Source organism: Lithobates pipiens, unplaced genomic scaffold, assembly GCF_037356315.1.
Source record: "Lithobates pipiens isolate NorthernLeopardFrog02 unplaced genomic scaffold, aLitPip1_a1.2 Scaffold_13, whole genome shotgun sequence".
Classification (NCBI taxonomy): domain Eukaryota; kingdom Metazoa; phylum Chordata; class Amphibia; order Anura; family Ranidae; genus Lithobates; species Lithobates pipiens.
Genome location: NW_027507718.1, coordinates 181,819,712 through 181,840,555, shown reverse-complemented (window position 1 = coordinate 181,840,555; position 20,844 = coordinate 181,819,712). Strand labels below are relative to the sequence as shown.

Sequence of the window (20,844 nt, the reverse complement as noted above, 5' to 3'; positions counted from 1 at the left end):
TTACACAGATCAGGGGTCGTCACCGCACGCCCCCGGTCATTCTGGAGGGTCGTCATATAACGTCCACCCAGAAAAAAAGAGCCACGCCATCATTTGGTAATAAAAGGATATTACAGGCTAGTACTCGAGCAGTTAAAAGCGATTTAGAAAACAAAAATTTTGCTTACCATTTTTTTGTCCATTTTTGCTTTGATGTCTCGTGCCAATGTAAAAAAAGCCTATGAAAGAATGATTATTAAAGCATGTGTATATCTCTCATGTTTCCCAAAAAGAAAGGGAAAAAAAGAAAAATATTAATACTCAAATTCACAAACTTCACAGCACACCAAACCATATGCAAATAGATCTATGAGTACTGTAGGTTGGGCATCACTAAATCGTGGACCGCAGTCCGGATCTGGATCCAGTAACAGTCCTATCCGGACCGCAGCCTAATTAGTGTCCCGATTGTCCTCTCCCCGCTGCCATCCCCCTCAATTAAGGGCACAAAATGGGAGGCGTGGCAGGTCTGTCTCTTTCAGCACTCCTCTTCCCACATTGTCCTACCTTATTCACATAAGGCAAGAAGCACGACTGATTTGAACAAAGGGTGGGCCTTTTTCAAGTTAAAGCCGGGGACTGGTTGCTAGTAAATTTTCAAGTTTTCTTTTAGCTGCTGGAGAGAACGCACCTAACCATTTCTTACTGCTCTCTTGAACTTGGACAGACTTCAGGACTTGAGTTCTGAAGCCATCAGATCAGCATCTTAGTATGTATGTATGTATGTATGTATGTATGTATGTATGTATGTATGTATGTATGTATGTATGTATGTATGTATGTATGTATGTATGTATGTATGTATGTATTACACAAAATTTAAATAGGTGAAGTGTTAACACCAAAAATAGGAAGAGAACCACTCACTTGTTGGTTAAGCATCTAATAAGAATATCCTAAAGGAGTGACTGAAGCAATCATACTACCCCCCAACAGATACAATTTTAAAATGAGACAATCCACCCAAAGGCTTTATGTATACAAAGCCTTAGGTTTTCACCGGGGGTGTTACAATGACATATGCAATGTTAATAAGACTGATGCCCACAAGATTTACTTCATAGAGTGACTAGATATTCGTTTTTTCAAGCATGTCATCTATTTTGGATACCTGTTAACAGTCAGTACAATGTGCAAGAAGAAGCAAACATGTCATCTAATCATTGTATTTGTAGCTGCAGCAAATCTGTACATCTGGAATTTAAGGAGTTTAAAGTAATCACAGAGAATGCTCATGCAAAGCCTTAAATTGTCTATCAGTGCTCCCTAGTGGAGACTTCATGTAAACAAATACATTTTAAGCAGAACTCCAAGCTCATAGAAAAGCTATATTAAATGTGGCTATGTATTCATTAATAAATATGTAATTTTTTTATGCAAGTATAGGTTTAGCAATTTAAATTTGGTATCAGCCCCTGATGTACCAGCAAGGAAACTAGCATTTGCAGAGTGTAAATCAGCTATACTAGTCCTCTGGAAATGTTCTGCTTATCCATTTTAATGGCAGGCTTTTTCTGTCATTTTTTTTTTTAAGCAGAGACCCTAGAGCAGTGGTGGCGAACCTTGGCACCCCAGATGTTTTGGAACTACATTTCCCATGATGCTCTTGCACTATACAGTGTATTTGAGCATCATGGGAAATGTAGTTCCAAAACATCTGGGGTGCCAAGGTTTGCCATCACTGCCCTAGAGGATAACATTGTTGCAATTGTTTTCATGTCACAAGGCATTTGTAAACTAATTTTATTTAGCAAAAAAATTTGGGGGGAAAAAAAAAATACATTTAATGAATTGGGGAAAAAAAAAAAAAAAAAAACACAATATATACCCCGATTTAAAAAAATTTTTGTAATGTAAAAGATGCTACGCCGAGTAAATCAAGACTTCTAAAACCCCAGGCACCAGGATGCCATGATAACAAGAAGTTTCGTCCTGGGCTGCCACTCTATGCTCCCCACACCCTGCTATGCATGTATCCTGGGCTCTGGTAAGTGTGCTGCGGTATGTCCCGTCACCGCTTCGGAAAAGCATTTCAGCGGCCAGCTGTAAAAACGATACCAGGGTTATGGCCGATATCTTCAGCCATAATCCAGTACACCACTTCAAAGCCACAACGTATATATACATATTGCGGTCTTGAAGTGGTTATTCTACAACACCAGCATTGTTTGCAGCACTAATCCTGGGGTTTTATAGTGTGTCATAAAAGCTAGCACATTCTAACACTTTGTTACAGCAGAACTACAGCAATTATTTGTATTGCATACTTACATTGGTCCAGATTGGCACAATGCAAGTATGCATGTCTCATACCTGATGGACTGCTGGCTGGGGAAGCTGAAAATCACTGGAGTGGTCCTTACTACTACAGTACTACCACAAGCTACCAGTCCCTGCTCAGTTTCTTTGCAAGTGGCTTCTCCCTTTGCACACAGAACACAGGGGATTGGTTGCTCAGCACCACCACTATTCATGGTACACCTTGTATTTTTTTCACTGTATTAAATTAGTTTTTTGTTTGGACAAGGTGGAGATTGTGACATTGCCAATCCTCTTCTCCACGTTGTCCAACCAATGAACTCCCTGGGGGGGGGGGGGGGGGGGGGGGGGGGAAGACATTCTACAAATGGCACAAATGCAGAGGTCACGGGGTCCTGTGGTCACTGTGCAGTGGGGCAGCCAATCACATAGAACCTGAGCAAGACTCACGAAGTCACAAATAGCACTGTAGTAGAGCCAGCTACTGCAGTGAATTTCAACTACCCCAGCAGCCCAAGTATGGGTTATGCACACTTACATTTTACCAAGCAAGACCAGTGTAAAGTATGCAATACAGATCATATCAGAGTTCAGCTTTAAAGTGGTTGTAAACTCTCCATTCCAACTTTGGCACATTGCAATCCTCATTAGTACAGCTATTGATTGCCACCTATTAAAATCTCCTTGCTTGTTCCCTCTTCTTGCAATGGTCAATTACGTCACCAACACATGTGCTTCTCGTCCCTTGATTCACAGCACGCTCTCCCCCTTAACATCATGTCTTGCACGGTCCCTTGTCTGTGGCACATCTTAGAAGCCTGGACTGGACTAGACTGGAGATTTCTGGTACTCCCCTTGTGACGTCACTCAGGGAGTAAACCAGGGGATCTGAGAGACATCCATAGCGGCAATAATCTGCAGCTTGCAACTTTAGTGACAGCCGCAAAACCAAGTAAATAAATCTTAGATTTAGGTACAGAGAGAATGGGTTACAACATGTGTCAGGTTTTTACTGCCGATTATGACTCCAATAATGGGATTTTTCTGTGACACAGGACAAAAAATGCAGAGAATGGGAGTCACCAGTAAAAGGATAGCAATGACTGCAACAAAAACCTAACAGTTTACAAACTTTTCCCACTTTACTAAAATAAAAAAGTATTTCTGCACCCATTCGAGAGATTTCCCATCATTTCCTGTCCGCCTAATCCCCTTCAGCAGGGCAGAAAAGGCAAAATCTTCTCAATGGAGATACAGCAATGAAAAGCTTATAGAAGAAAAAAAAAAAAAAAAAAAAAATCACTTTACTTACATTTTCAACATTAATATTGGCCTTTGCACTAGTCTCCATAAATTTAATTCCATATTCAAGTGCCAGCTGAAATAAAAATTAACATTCAATAACTGGAGCAGAGTCCTTTCACTTTATAACAGTAAATGTCCATATGAGGTTACAGTTGATTTACAATCGATTTAACTATCTAGACAACCAACTGGTTGAACTGGCTTGTTGCACTATAGCAGTGATGGTGAACCTTGGCACCCCAGATGTTTTAGAACTACATTTCCCCATGATGCTCTTGCACGCTGAAGTGTAGTGGAGCATCATGGGAAATGTAGTTTCAAAACATCTGGAGTGCCAAGGTTCGCCATCACTGCACTATAGAGACTGTTACAGATTTCCAGTTAAAAATTGGCAAAAAATTTTTTCTAATCTTAAGAGAAGAATGAAACCGTACCATTCCGGGGCATAATTAGAAGATGTAAAAATAAATCTAATTGATGGCAAGAAAAATTAACAGAAGAAGCCTTAAAGTGACACTAAAATTGCCGCTAGCAACCATTCAGCTTCTGATTCTCACCTTCCCAGAAGTAGTACAGAATAAAATCTGGTGGCTGTAATTAAATACACAACCTTTTTTTCACTGTATAAAACTGTGTATACTACAATATAAGAAAGGATAGTTTGATTTGGACTGTTTAGATTATATATATATATATATATATATATACACACACACACATATATATATATACATATATACACATACACACACACACACACACACACACACACACACATATATGCAGTCTTACAAATGGATTTTTAACAAGGCTCTCCTACCTTTTCCCCCTTCTCCTTCGAAACTTGCCGTTTTTCATTCACGTCACATTTGTTTCCAAGAATCATTTTTTCAACATCAGCGGAGGCATGCTGAAAAACATACAAAGCAATAGTCATACTTCCATTCTATAAAAAAAAAAAAAAAGGGGGGGGGGGGGTGAGAAGGACAGCCACGGTTGGCCATGCATTTTACAATTTTCTTGTACAATTCTTTAGATTTACCAAAACCTAAAACACTTTCAATCAGGTAGGCCCTTGCACTACAAAGCTGAAGGTAAATCTAAAGGAAACTGAAGAAAACTGTATAATGTATGGCCACCATTAAGTAAAGCACAAGACAAGATTCCAAATAAATTGGCTCCTATATGTAAAGTTTATTACATTGTATGCTTGTTGAATTTACTATACCCCCTAATGTGTGTGACGCACATCCTATAGCTTTTATATATGCAGTTTACAAAGAAGTGTGGTTTGCTAAACAAGATGTGTGAACTGCAAAACAGACTTTACAGGGAGAAAGCCTACAGAGACTGGGTCAAGGTTGTATCATGGAAGAAAGGTGAGATTGCGCTATGGAATATAGTAATGGGTAAGAGCTTCCTCTACTCGATAGGTCCAACCCGACTGGGGGGGACGTATTTAAGTATGAAAGAAAATTCGGTAGAGTTGGCGCTATACCTTTATACCGTGAAATTGCTACTTTGTGATGTGCTAAAGGATATTTTCATGTGCTATTGAAATACTGATATATATGGCCTATCAAGGCCTCGTGTCTTATGTGCTACTTTAAACCTTAAAGTGGAGGGCCACCCTGAAAACCAAAAAATGTTAAAAATGACAAAAAAAATCAAAAAAAAATAAAATGAGAAAAAAATTTTTTTTTACTTACCAGAAATGCCTGTTGCTAGGCACTTTATCCTAATCTTCCTCTTCCTCCTCCGCGGAGATCTTCTGTCTTCGTCGCGGCGTCTTCTGGGTAATGGGTCGCTCTGTGTTCTGGGAACTGTGTGTTCCAGAACACAGCGCGTCCCATTCAGAAAGCGCTGCGGGACTCGCGCATGTGCAGTAGTTCCGGGACTCGCGCATGCGCAGTAGGAAACGGGCAGTGAAGCCGTAAGGCTCCGCTGCCTGTTTCCCTTACAGGGAATGGCGGCGCCGAGAGCCGAGGGACGGCTCGGCCTCGGGCGGCCGACATCGCGGGCGCCCTGGACAGGTAAGTGATTTTATTAAGTCAGCAGCTGCAGTGTTTGCAGCTGCTGACTTTTTTTTTTTTTTTTTTTTTTTTTAAACTGGCCCTCCTCTTTAAGTGCACCTTCCTCCTATGTGCTTCAATTATATATACATACTATATTATCTCTCACATTGGAGAGAAAGAAAAGAAAAAAATATATATTAACAAGTATAAAAAAATATTAGTAAGTGTAAAAAATATTCCTCGATGTTACGTGTCACTAGTCAGCGTTTTAGTAACCAATATCAAACCACCAGGTGATTACGCTATAATAATACACGAAAGCCATATAAAGATATATTTAAATAAACGAGTGAATTATAATGTGCAAATAGTCCAAATCCAATATTCTTTCCAAATGATGACTTGTGCAGACTGCCAGAACAAATTCCTGGTGCGCTTTGGTAAAATCAAATTGTATTGCGCTCACCAGATCCCTGCCCCTGGTTGTATCATGGCAACCTCCCAAGGTTGTATCATGGCTCTGAAATTGGAAAGTAGCCTGCAGGTAACCTTACACAAGGGTCTGAAAAGCACCACAATATAGAACACAGCACCTGAAGGTCACAATCATTCCTGTTTATCTTCTTCCATCCATTGGTCTACTCACAGAGTGATTCTTCAGAGACTGGGTCATACCCGAAGGCTGTGCTATGACTCTGGACCTGGAAAGAGCTCTGCAGCCAAGTAACACAGTAAACAAAGGTGTGTACAGCACCACAAGCAAAGCGTTGCACCCAAAAGGTCACTTTCCAGGCAGGCCCTTCAATTTTGGGTCTAGCAGGGTATTCGTAAAACCTCCAAACCTAATGTGGATTCAGATAGCTGCTGTGTATACACCAGCTCAAGCACTGTGAGAGACAAGCATCCAGGAAATACTGATAATGTTGATAAAATAAAAAAAATTAAAAAATGGGAGTTTTCTTCAGAGTTAACAAAAAAGCACCTAACCTCCTAGGCCACTAACAGAAAACAGAAGAATGGATGTTATGAAAGGGGTTATACAGGAACTGGTCTTGTTTTGTTTTTTCTGTTTACCAGTGTCCACCTCCTGGAGGCAAGTGCCTATAACCCAATTGTCAAGAATTACCATCTGTGTCCCAAACCATTCTGCAAGATTGCCAACATAGCTCCAAATTACCACTTAAGCAAAAGTCCACGTTAAAAGAATTTCCTTTTTTTTTTTTTTCGTTTTTTTTCCCCTGGTGATCTGGCCAGTAACACACCTCCTGAATTAGTGTGCCCCCATTCTGGATGAAGGAGCACAGGGGGCACATGTGGACTGAAGCATTGCTTGTTTGGGGGGAGTGTGAGAAGCGCTAGTAAATTTTGATACACTAACAAATTGAAGCTGAACTCCAGCTAATACACTATAAGTAGTTACAGCAACAGTTTTCCTTTTGGGATAACGGTTTTACATAATACATGAAAGCTGATCATTGTAATTACCCCTGTCCAGATTAGATAGGATTAGATTAGATAAACAGTTTAGATAGATCTGGGGCCTGTAGTAGAGTGAAGAACCAGAAGAGCTGCTCCAAACTCTGACTGATAAACATACCAAAAGAAAGATTTATTAGGTGTAGTAATTTTCGTTAGTGTTGTTTAAATGAACAATATGTGACAGAGCCTAATTTCCCATTGTCACACATACAACAGGATCTGGAATTGAATACAACTGTGGCAATTCAGGATTATTCCATAAAAGGCGATCAGGTAGCTTTTAAAATTCTCATTAACATACGAGTGTAGCTACAGGATCTTAATGTATGCACACTGTTAAGAGTGAGGTTGCATGGGGCTAGTCACACATCGAAGGAGGTGTTGCAAGTCTTCAAAAGAACCCAATTGTGCCATCTCTAAAATTACAGCTGAATCGTTGGTCTTAAAACAGAAATATACTCACCAGTTCTCCATCCCTAATCTCCCAGAGCTCCCTGCTGGCCGCTGTAATCTTCAACCAGACAACTTCCAGGTACCAATCCCTGGCTGTTTCCATGGGCCAGGCTGAGATGACAACTTCTGTGCATGCACGGGAGTTCATTCATCCCGACATTGTCTAAACTCTATACCGAGCTGGGCATATGCAGCTCAGTGTACAGTGCAGTCAGAAAGGTATATGGAACTTTAAAGCAGACAACAAAAGTGAAGTGAATACAACCTTAAGTAAAAAATGTCCAAACTGGTCCCAAAGTGTCAATATTTTATGTGGCCACCATTACTTTCCAGCACTGCATTAACCCACTCCACCTTCTGTTTGAGGATGCCCCACAGATGCTCAATAGGGTTCAGGTCTGGAGACATGCTTGGCCAGTCCATCACCTTTACCTTCATCTTCTTTAGCAAGGCAGTGGTCGTCTTGGCGGTGTGCGTTTGGGGTCATTATGTTGGAATACTGCCCTGCCTCCCAGTCTCCAAAGGGAGGAGATCATGCTCTGCTTCATTATCTCATAGTACATGTTGGCATTAATGGTTCCCTCGAACTGTAGCTCCCCAGTGCTGGCAGCACTCATGCAGCTTCAGACTATGACACTCCCACCACCATGCTTGACTGTAGGCAAGACACACTTGTCTTTGTACGCCTCACCTGGTTGTTGCCACACACGTGTGAAACCATCTAAACCAAATAAGTTTATCTTGGTCTCATCAGGCCACAGGACATGGTTCTATTAATCCATGCTCTTAGTCTGCTTGTCTTCAGCAAACTGTTTGCAGGCTTTCTTGTGCATCATCTTTAAAAGAGGCTTCCTTCTGGGGTGACAGCCATGCAGACCAATTTAATGCAGTGTGCGGTGTATGGTCTGAGCACTGACAGGCTGACCCCCCCACCCCTTAAACCTCTGCAGCAATGTTAGCAGCACTCATACGTCCATTGCCTAAAGACACCCGCTGCATAGGACGCCGAGCACAGGCATGCAACTTCTTTCGTCGACCATGGCGAGGCCTGCTCCGAGTGGAACCTGTCCTGTTCAACCGCTGTATGGTCTTGACTACCATGCTTCAGCTTAGTTTCAGGGTCTTCTTATACCCTTGGCCATCTTTATGTAGAGCAATTTTTTTTCAGAACCTCAGATAGTTCTTTGCCATGAGGTACCATGTTGAACTTCCAGTGAGCAGTACGAGAGTGAGAGCGATAACACCAAATTCAACACACCTACTCCCCATTCACACCTGAGACCTTGTAACACTAACGAGTCACATGACACCGGGGAGGGAAAATGGCTAATTGGGCCCAATTTGGAGATTTGCACTTAGGGGTGTACTCACTTTTGTTGCCAGTGATTTAGACATTAATGGCTGTGTGTTGAGTTATTTTGAGGGGACAGCAATTTACACTGTTATACGAGCTGTACACTCACTACTTTACATGTAGTAAAGTGTCATGTCTTCAGTGTTGTCACATGAAAAGATGGAATAGAATATTTATAAAAACGTGATGTGTGTACTCACTTTTGTGAGATATTGTATATGTATACCAGTACCGGTTGAAGATTCAAGGCCATGTAATCAGGAACTACAGTAGTGAATCTGACACACAAGTATTTAAAGGTGTAATCCCCTGATAGGACACAGATGGATCTGCCAGTGCTTCTGCATCTGGGTCCAAAGGCATAATCTGAAATTTGGTCCACTTAACGTTAAAAGATAAGTTCACGTTTTCGGTATTCAGCTGTCACAAACTAAATATAAATACATAAAAAAATAAAACACCACACACACACGCACACAGTTCTCATTGAGCTGCCACTCCGAGTGCTCTGGCAGTTCATTGAAGTTTCAGTGTGTAACTGCCAGCCCATTCGCGCAGACAGCTTACACGGACCGTCTGCAAGAGCCCTGCAGTGCACCCACGATCTGTGGATCGCAATGTTTTGCAGGCTCCTAGTTTTAAAAAAATTTAAATAAATGCACATTTTTTACCTCCAAAAAGATGTTTTTTTTTTGTTTTTTTTAACTACAGTTAACTTATCCTTTAAGGCCCAAACAAATAGTATATTAATCCAGGAGATATGCAAGGCACCATCAGAGTTATAAAATCTCTCTCAACATTTTTAACTGCCATTTCATAAATACCTCTTCAATATTTCGTATCCAGTTTTTTATATTGTCGAATGACTTTTCATTGGTAATATCATATACCAGCATAATACCCTAAAATAAAAAACATGCAATAGTTAAGAATTTTTTATATATAAAATTTACACACACGTACAGTGGATCAATAAAATGCACACATTATATGCCAATGTCTTAAACTTTATAAAGTGCATGGTTTTCATTACACAAAAGAAACAGATAAAGGAGGAAGTAGATTACAGCATAATTCTAAAATAGTACATGCCAATATGAAACAAGGTTTTGGCTGCTTAAAGTATTACCAGAAGATAAAGACACTGGTTAACCACCCCCTTCTAGGGGATCCAGTGGACATGGTCCTATTCAAACCTGTGCATGGATTTTCATACACAATTATTTATTGCTGTCATTGCTAGCTGTAGTGCTATCCCTTGCTGAAACCCTAAATATGAGCATTCCTATGGGGGAGTTACAACCACCACTGAGCAGGTACCCCTTTCATTCTGCAACCACTTACTCATCTCTCCTCTGCACCCTTCTTTGAAGTAACAAAACAGAGCTCCAAACAGCTAAGCACTGTAAAAATGTCCCACAAATACCATCCATTGCAAATACTTTTATATTTCTCGATGCATCCACACGTCTATAGCAATCCCTTTCATCACAGCTCCAAAAGGTCAACTTCTAAATCTTTTTCTCTGCAGTAATGGATAGTTAAAGTTGCAGACAATTTCAGGTAAGAGTGATTTTCAGGCTGCTCTAGATATATTTACATGGCTCTGGAAGTACAGCTCTCCCAATGCCCCCCGCCCCAACCACTATCCCAAGTGTTTGCTTTACTCCCTCCGGAGGAAAATCCAAAATGATAACAGTTGGGGGAAAAGAAAAACCCCTGTTTTTTGCACTATGAAGGAAAATCTATTCCATACCACAGGGTAAATGTTTTTGTGGCCATCTTTCTACTACTGTGGATGGTGTCAGTAACTTGGTCTAAACTTCCCTTTTCTTTTAGGATTCCGCCAGGCCTTCAACTGTCCTTGGGCGGCGTACAGGCCTCTGCCAAAGAAGGTCCAGCCTGACCAGAAGAGGTCAAGGCAAAAGAGGGGATATTCTCTGCATCTTCGAGAACCAAGCTCTTGAGCTGTACTTGGGCAGATTTAGCTCTGGTAAGACTCAAGGAATAAGGCTTAATTTAGACGTGTGGATGGGAAGGTGGGCTGAAAAAAAATGTGAGATTGAGCCATGTTCTTTCCACCCACCCCTTAAGCTGCAATAGGCAGTGTAGAATGGTGTTTACATGCTGCACTCGCAATGCTTGAAGCCTGTGGCAAAGTTTACCCAACATGTAGCGATCTCTACACACCTGGCCTGCAGTGATCATTATATGTTCAAGCAAATGGGGGAAGCACTGTAACTGCTCCACAACCATGTGCATGGCGGCATGTGTGTCGGTAAAAATGGAGTTAAAACAGGCGATGAAGGAGGTGTCACGCATCGCATCCTCACCACCTGTCAGTAGCCTTCCAAAGCGCGCAGACCAGGCTTCAAAAGGAAAGGGAGATTTAAATGCACATCTACAGTGCCTTGCAAAAGTATTCAACACCCCCCCCCCCCCCTGGATTTTTACCTATTTAGTTACATTACAGCCTTTAGTTTAATTTTTTTAAATCTGAATTATATGTGATGGATGAGAACACACAGTCTAAGTTGGGGACGTAAAATAAGAAATATATATACATAAAACTATTTTTAAGAACTAAAAAAAAAACTGATCATTGGTATATGCGTATGTAGTCACCCCCTTTGCTATAAAGCCAACAAAAAGCTCTGGTGCAACCAATTACCTTCAGAAGTCACATAATTAGTGAAATGATGTCCACCTGTATGCAACGTAAGTGTCACATGATCTGTCATTACATATACACACCTTTTTGAAAGGCCCCAGAGGCTGCAACACCTAAGCAAGAGGCACCACTGACCAAACAATGCCATGAAGACCAAGGAACTCTCCAGACAAGTAAGGGACAATGTTGTTGAGAAGTACAAGTCAGGGTTAGGTTATAAAAAAAAAAAAAAATCTGAATCTTTGATAATCCCTAGGAGAACCATCAAATCCATCATAACCAAATGGAAAGAATATGGCACAACAGCAAACCTGCCAAGAGACGGCCACACACACACACACACACACACACATAAAACAAACAAACAAAAAAACAACAACTCATGGACCGGGCAAGGAGGGCATTAATCAGAGAGGCAGCACAGGTACCCAAGGTAACCCTGGAGGAGCTGCAGAGTTCCACAGCAGAGATTGGACAATCTGTACATAGGATGACAATAAGCCATACACTCCATAGAGTTGGGCTTTATGGCAGAGTGGCCAGACAAACGCCATTACTTTCAGCAAAACACAAAATGGCACGTTTTGAGTTTGCGAAAAGGCATGTGGGAGACTCCCAAAATGTATGGAGGAAGGTGCTCTGGTCTGAGGAGACTAAAATTTAACTTTTTGGCCATCAAAGAAGACACTGGGGTTTATTTACTAAAGGCAAATCCACTTTGCACTACAAGTGCACTTGGAAGTGCAGTCACATTAAATCTGAGGGGAATCTGAAATGAGGGGGAATCTGAAATGAGGGGGAATCTGAAATGAGGGGGGAATCTGAAATGAGGGGGGAATCTGAAATGAGGGGGGAATCTGAAATGAGGGGGGAATCTGAAATGAGGGGGGAATCTGAAATGAGGGGGGAATCTGAAATGAGGGGGAATCTGAAATGAGGGGGAATCTGAAATGAGGGGGAATCTGAAATGAGGGGGAATCTGAAATGAGGGGGAATCTGAAATGAGGGGGAATCTGAAATGAGGGGGAATCTCTGTTGATTTTATCATCCAATCATGTGCAAGCAAAAAAATGCTGTTTTTTTTTTTTTTTTTCCCTGCATGTCCCCCTCAGATCTACAGCAACTTCAATGCGAAGTGTACTTGCAGTGCAAAGTGGATTTTCCTTTAGTAAATAAACCCCATTAGGTCTGGTGCAAACCCAACACATCACATCACCCAAAGAACACCATCCATTTTTCAGCAGTCGGGACTGAGAAACTGGTCAGAGTTGAGGAAAAGATGGATGGTGCTAAATACAGAGAAATTCTTGAGAAAAACCTGCATCACTCTGTGGGGGTTATTTATGAAAGGCAAATCCACTTGGAAGTGCAGTTGCTCTCAATCTAAGGGGTAGATCTAAAATGAGTGGAAGCTCTGCTGATTATCATCCAATCATGTGCAAGCTAAAATGTTGTTTTTTTATTTTCCTTGCATGTCCCCCTCGGATCTACAGTGACTTTACTTCCAAGTGCACTTGCAATGCAAAGTGGATTTTCCTTTAGTAAATAACCCCGTGTGCGATTTGAGGCTAGGACGGAGGTTCACCTTTCAGTAGGACAATGACTCCAAACACACTGCTAAAGCAACATTTGAGTGGTTTAAGGGAGAAACAAGTAAATGTGTTGGAATGGCCTCGTCAAAGCCCATACCTCAATCCAACAGAAAATCTGTGGTCAGACTTAAAGACTGCTGTTCATAAGTGCAAACCGTCCAACTTGAAGGAGCTGGAGCAGTTTTTCAAGGAGGAATGGGCAAAAATCCCAGTGTTAAGATGTGGCAAGCTCATAGAGACTTATCCAAAGCGACTTGGCGCTGTGATAGCTGCAAAAGTGGCTCTACAAAGAATTGACTTTAGGGGGGTGAATAGTTAAGCACATTGACTTTTTCTGTTATTTTCTGTTATTTTGTCCCATTTGTTGCTTGCTTAACAATAAAAAAAAAAAAAAAAAAACACACCATCTTCAAAGTTATGGGCATGGTCTGTAAATTAAATGATGCAAAGCCACAAACAATGTTAATTCCAGGTTGTGAGGCAACAAAACACGGAAAATACCAAGGGGGTGAATACTTTTGCAAGGCACTGTAAATCTACCCATAGAGATAAAAGAGGGAAAGCATTTACCCTCATGAAATCCCATTCCTGGACAGGACATTGAAGTCCCAAGTCCTTGAAGTCCAGGCAGCGTACCTCGCCCTAATTGCCCTATCCAAACAGATCAGAGGGAAAGAAATAGAGAATGGACAAGGCTGCAGTGTCATACATTCATTGTCAAGGGGGAACTCACAGCAGCTTCCTCCTGAGAGAGGTAGAGCCCATCATACTGTTTGTGAAGAGGAATCTGTTCGATCTGAGGGCAGTTCATCTCCCAGGTCACCTGAACATGGAAGCCGACCTCTTGTCACCAAAGTTGGTGGACCCCGACGAATGGTCACTGCATCCGAAAGCCTTTGATTGGTTAGTAGACCTCTGGGGTCTTCCAGAGCTGGACCTCTTTGCCGCAGCAAGCAATACGAAGCTAAGGAGATTTATCTCGAGTCTTCTACACTCTCTGGCAGTGACAGCGGATGCCCTCTCCAGTCCATGGAGATGCAGTCTAGTCTATGCATTCCCTCCCTCTGCAGGTTCCTTGCGAGGCTTACAATAGAGGACACAACAGTAATAGCAGTCCTTCCATACTGGCCGAGGCGCCCTTGGTTCCCGACTACAATGGTCGAGTACCCAAGCTCCAATCATAATACCATGGCTACCTTGCCTTCTTTCACAGGGTCCTGACGTGCACTCAGGCCGACCAAGATTAAACCTTCACATTTGGATGCTGAAAGGGAGAGGCTCCAGGCATTAAGATGCTCATCTAGCATCATCTCAACCCTGCTCAAGGCCAGAAAACCGTTAACAAATGGTTTTTACGAGGATGGAATAAGTTTAAATCTTTTGCGGTTGATAGAAACTTCGATCCGACCTTACCCGCTCCCTTTCAGTACTCGATTTCCTGCAGACAGGCCTAGACCTAGGCCTAGGATTAAGCACTGCCAAGGTGCAAGAAGCAGCCACCAACAGAAGATGTGCTGAGGATTCTATGATAATTCAGTTTTTCAAGGCCATTAAGAAAATACGTCCACCTAAAGTACAGAACTTCCACACATGGAACCACTTGGTCTCCCTGGATTCCTTAAACAACCAACCTTTTGTTCCAAATGAATCAACATCTCTGGGAATTTAACCTTGAAGTTATCTTTCCTCATCACTGTGGTGTCAGGTAGAAGAGTATCAGGAGTTACAGGCCTTGAGTGCAGACCATGATCATATCAAGTATTTTCCGAACAGGGTAGAGCTTAGCACAGTTTGTGGGTACATGCCCAAGACAGCTTCCACCGCTAGAATCTCTGAACCTTGGGCTCTACCAACATTCTCAGCTCCAGAATTCGGCTCCCTTCATAATTTGCATATCGCATCCATATTAACATGCAGGCCACAACTCCCTTCAGAAAATCTTTCAGACTGTTTATACCCTGGGGGCAAAAATAAGGGTAAGGAGGTAACTTCTAGAACGATAGCCTCGTGGATGGATAGTGAAGCGAATTCAAAGGGCGTACAGGGCAAGGAGACTCAAAGCCCCCTTGGTGGTCAAGGCTCATTCCACCAGATCCGTTTCTGCCTCCTGGGCGGCAAGAGCACTTGTGTCATTAGAAACCATATGCAGGGCAGCAACTTGGTCTTCTCAACATACGCTTTTTGAAGCGCTACAGAGTAGACCCGGAGGCGCTCTCTTTGGTAGAATTCGGCAGGCAAGCCATCAAGTCAGCATTTGCATACTCAAAAGGAGTAACTTTTTGTTCAAAATAAAAATTACTTTCCAAGCATCAGCCCACCTGTTTTCAGCTTGTTATTTGTAATACCGTATATACTCGAGTATAAGCCGAGATTTTCAGCCTCTTTTTTGAGGCTGAAAGTGCCCCCTCGGCTTATACTCGAGTCACCGCTGTCTGACTGCTCGATCAGCGTATCGAGCAGACAGACGGCGGACATTAAAATTCAAAAGCCGCGCCTCCTTCTCCGCCTCCGCCTGTGATAGGCGGAACACTGAATTTCCCAGCAGTCAGTGTTCCGCCTATCACGGACATCCGTTCATTCTCATACTACGGACGAGTATGAGAGGATGTCCGTGATAGGCGGAACACAGGCTGCTGGGAAATTGAGTGTTCCGCCTATCACAGGCGGAGGCGGAGGCGCGGCTTTTGAATTGTAGAATGGCCGCCGAGAAGAGCGGCGATCCTGGAGCGGCGATCCATCGGCACGGCACGGGACGGAGGAGGCACGGGACGGAGGAGGCTCGGGACGGAGGAGGCTCGGGACGGAGGAGGCTCGGGACGGAGGAGGCTCGGGACGGAGGAGGCTCGGGACGGAGGAGGCTCGGGACACAGGTAGGCTGGACACACACACAAGGCTGCACGGACACACACACACACACACACACGGATGGATGGATGGATACACACACACACACAGGGATGGATGGATGAATACACACACACACACACACACACACACACACAGGGATGGATGGATGGATGGATGGATACACACACAGGGATGGATGGACGGACACACACACAGGGATGGATGGATGGATGGATGGACACACACACAGGGATGGATGGGACGGACACACACACAGGGATGGATGGACACACAGGGATGGACAGCCATGTCTCACCCTCGGCTTATACACGAGTCAATACGTTTTCCAGTTTTTTGGGGGTAAATTGGGGGCCTCGGCTTATATTCGGGTCGGCCTATACTCGAGTATATACGGTAGGTATGCTGCCATGGAGGCACCAGGAAAACAGAAAATTGTGCCATATTTACTATAATTTTCTTTTCCTGGTGCCTATCCATGGCAGCATACAAACCCACCCTTGGTATTCTATATTACAGAGAATGTTGGGGGTACTCTAAATCTATTATTTTATCATATTTACTGATCCTGAGGGAGGAGCCAAGGCACAGCTTATCATATGTATGCTGCCATGGATAGGTACTAGGAAAATAAAATTACGGTAAGTACGATACAATTTTCTGTTTATACAAGCTCTAGAAATATCTTTCCAAGGAAGATAAAATTGGGACAGCCTCTCCTCACCGTATCTCTGGTGCGATTTGGACTCCCCACTGTATCTCTGGCAGATTCAGAAGAAATAAAGAAGTCCAGCCCCTGCATTTGTTTTAATATACATTTTTGGGCTCCTGACCTTTTCCTGCTTGATGTTGGTGAACTAAATTCTGAAGATTAAACTCGATTCCAAGATTTCACCCAAATGGTTCTCCTGGCCTATTTAATCAAATGATCTATCTGAAGCACTGTTCCCACTGCTGCATACAAGGTAGGTAACTGCACTACCTACCACTGACAAAGAATCTAAAACCTGCTTGTTTGTGGCCTTTTGGGGCACATGCCGAGACATGCGCTTAAGCCAGCAGTCCAAATTCCTGCCCATGCAGGTAGACGTGAATTTCGGTACCACAGCCGAACAACAAACATCCCAAGTTTTTAGGCTTCCTGTCCAGCTGGTCTTTGTTTTTGTCCAAACAGGCAACATTAAACACATGGCACTGGCAAAAATCCTCGACCCGGGTAGGTCTAAGAAATGTGGTTGCTGAAAAAAAAGGGAAGAAGGAAGATCATAAGGTGGATGCAGTATTGGTCTGATGCTGCATCTGTCCCCCACCTCCTCTAAGAGAACCGAGTAAATGCTGTTGAGTTCTCAGACTTCAGCTCTCTGCTCTACCCCTTCAGCGCTCACTAGAGTGCCCGACTTAAAGGGGGTGGGTGCGGCTGGCTCAGGCTCTCAGCCGAGCGGCTAAACCAGCTGACACTCAGGCATTTGGGTGGATCCAGACATTAAAGTAGAAGTTCAGCCTAAAACAAACTCACTCTAAATCTACTGTCAGACACATTCTAAGACTAATCTAACACTGTAAAGCAAAAATCACTTATACATACCTTTTCTGCAGCTGATCCGGTCCCACGCTGAGCTGTCAGTGAAGGCATGTGCAGGAGAGCAAGCAGACAACAGAAGCCCCATAGTAACTCTAAGGGTGATGTCACTTCCCAGCCGTTGTCGGCTGTCTCTTCCACACATCTGCCGCTGGAGACCGCAAAAGATCGGCTGCAGAAAAGATATGTATAGCGATTTTTACATTACAGGGTTAGATAGATTAGACTTAGAATGTGGCCGCCAGTAGATTTAGAGTTAGTTTTAGGCTTAACTTCTACTTTAAAGTTGGATCCCTTCAGAGTCTGGACTGCTGAGTGACATCAGCAGACAGCATACTTTAGCCTGCTGTTGGCTGAATATGGGTCACAGGAGTGCAGAACTAGCTGCATTTCTGTGACTCACAGGAAAAGTAGGGCCCAAAAGAGCCTTTGCTCTACTTCTCCTTTAACTAGTAACTGCCCCCTCCCAAACGTCAAATGGCGGCGGGGTGGTGTGGCTCTCGTTCTGGGACAACGTCATGATGGCATCCCAACATTGTGCGACCCCCGATCTCTAAAGAGCCACGTCCTCAGCTCTTTAACCATGTGACCGGCTGTGTCCAATCACAGCTGGTCACATGTAAACACGGAGATGCCAGTAATCTGTGCTTCTTGCCTCACACTGACAGGAGTGTGTGGCGAGGACAGCCAATCAGCAGAATCTCCACGCAGGGGGACATCTACATATGTAATCAGGGCACTGATCACAGTGCCCCAATTAAAATATAGTGGCAACTGTGTCACCAATCAGTGCCCACCAATTCCCATTAGTGATGCCAGTCAGTGCCATCCATCAATATCACCTATCCGTGCCCATAAAAGCGGCATATTAGTGTCTCCTCATCAATGCCCACCAGTTCAGCCCATAAGTGCCGCCTCATCAGTGCACATCAGTGAAGGAGGAAAAAATTACTTAGTTTCTGTCAGTACATTTTGGTAAAAACTAATTTATTTTTCAAAATTTGATTTTTTTTGTAAAAACAAAAAACAAACACCCAGCAGTGATTACATACCACCAAAATAAAGCTCTTTTTGTGGGAAGTACAGTGTAGCATGACCGTGCAATTGTCATTCAAAGATGAAAAATGGCCTGGGCAGTAAGTGCCCTGTAGGCAAGTGGTTAAAGTGGAATTCTAGGTTATTTTGCAATAACCTGCTGAACTTGCTGACAGTTATTGCCTGGCGATTTCCTGTTTGCAAGACCGCTGGCTGCTATCCCTCCAGTAAGCTCAGCCTGCAGTCTGACACGCCCCCTTGTAGTCTTCTGAAAGTGAGCAGGGAATCGTTTTTCCACCTGGCTCGCTGTAGTGGGCAAAGGGGGTCTTGCAGCCTCTGGTCTGCGCCGCCCATAGGAGGTGGTGTCCTCCTCCTCTGCTCCCCCCACCACCACCCGCCATCTCTCTCTTTCCAGTGTGGGGAGAGTTACAGATAGTCGGGACAGAGCGGATGTCGGGCTGACAGATCTGTATGTGCAAACACCACTCGTCATACAGCTCCACCTCCCTGCAGATTAGAACAGTGCACTCCGCACTGTCTATCACAATTCCGGTGCAAGGAGGCGGAGAGCTGTAACAATGTTCTCACATACAGATCTGTCAGCCCGAGATGCACTCTGTTATACAGAGGATCTGTAACTATCCCTGCTCTGCACTGATAGGCACAGATAAGGCACTGGTGACACCGCACTGGGTGGTCCCCGACATGCGGCACTGGTTTGCATTTATATTATATAATAATATGCATTTATATTAAACATTTTTACATATATAAGGCTGTAACCTATCATAATGTGTGTTATGTATGGCTTCCTGGCTGCAGAATGAGGATTGGGATTTATGTTAAAGTGGGCGAGTTCACATTTACATGTACATGTACAAGCCTAGTGTACCTCCCACATTCACTCCCATCCCAAGGATTCATGGAAAATGTAGTCCGATTACAGTTAGAGAGAAGAGGATATGATGCAATCCCTGTTCTAACACCTCCTACCTGCCAGAATACAGGCTGCATTTTTTGAATCACAAAGCGGACTTCCTGAAAATTCAAATCGACATATCTCTTAAAACGGTAAGAAATTTCACAAATGTAATAAGTGTTTGGTGTGTGTGTGTGTGTGTGTGTGTGTGTGTGTGTGTGTGTGTGTGTGTGTGTGTGTGTGTGTGTGTGTGTGTGTGTGTGTGTGTGTGTGTGTGTGTGTGTGTGTGTGTGTGTGTGTGTTTTTAAAATCCCAAGAGTTCTGCTTTAAGGTTTTTCACCTTAATGCATTCTTGAATAAGGGTCACAGGAGTGTAGAACTACTTCTGTGACCCACAGGAGAAGTAGGGCCAAAAGAGCTTTTGCCCTACTTCTCCATTAAAAGAAAAAAAAGAAAAATAAAAAAAAGAAAAAAAAACACGAAGCTTTAATGTCGTTTTAACTGCTTGCCAACCGCCTCACGCCGATATACGTTGGCAGAAGGGCTCGTACAGGCAAACTAATGTACCTGTGCATGGCCCTTTAAGAGGCAGCCAGCGGCAAGCTCAGCGAGTCAGGTCACGGGTCCTGCTGACTCAATCGCCGCGGGGATACCCGTGATCGCCTCAGTGCCTAGCGACACTGTAACTGATCTCTGCTCCCTGTAATTGGGAGCAGAGATCAGTGACGTGTCACACGTAGCCACACCCCCCCCCAGTTAGAAACACTCCCCAGGGCACACTTAACCCATACACTGCCCCCTAATAGTTAACCTCTTCAAACTTTTTTTTTTTTTTATATATATATATTTTTGGGGGATATTTATTATAGCAAAATGTAAAAAATAATGTGTATTTTCAAAATTGTCGCTCTTTTTGTTTATAGCGCAAAAAATTAAAACCGCAGGGTTGATCAAATATCACCAAAAGAAAGCTTTATTTGTGGGTAAAAAAGGACATCAATTTTGTTTAGGAGCCACATCGCACAACCATGCAATTTTCAGTTAAAGAGACACAGTGCTGAATCGCAAAAAGTGCTCTGGTCAGGAAGGGGGTAAATCCTTCCGGGGCTGAAGTGGCTAAACCTGCTCCCACCCCCATTCTAAAATGTATTCTAGCTGCCCTGTGAAAGGAAGATGCTTATACTTACCTATTTTGAGTGCTCTCCAGATCAGCTTCCAGCGCTGGCGGCTTCAGGGGTGAGGAGGGACAGCCAACAATGGATGCCCTATAAGCACAAGG

The 20,844-nt window shown here is 43.2% G+C and overlaps 1 protein-coding gene across 2 annotated transcripts in view; it reads right to left on the bottom strand.

The window, feature by feature from the left end:
* Positions 1–20,844, bottom strand: part of RAB8A (RAB8A, member RAS oncogene family) — a 73,240-nt gene that overhangs the window by 14,849 nt on the left and 37,547 nt on the right. For both annotated transcript variants that reach the window (XR_013272235.1, XM_077475954.1), the window contains exons 4-7: positions 9,729–9,806; positions 4,424–4,513; positions 3,611–3,676; positions 168–218 (exon numbers count right to left, since the gene is read on the bottom strand). Coding sequence is in view for 1 of the 2 variants with exons in the window: in XM_077475954.1 (XP_077332080.1) it covers positions 168–218; positions 3,611–3,676; positions 4,424–4,513; positions 9,729–9,806 (285 nt within the window). In the remaining variant the exon portion in view is untranslated. The remainder of the gene's footprint in view (positions 1–167; positions 219–3,610; positions 3,677–4,423; positions 4,514–9,728; positions 9,807–20,844) is intronic.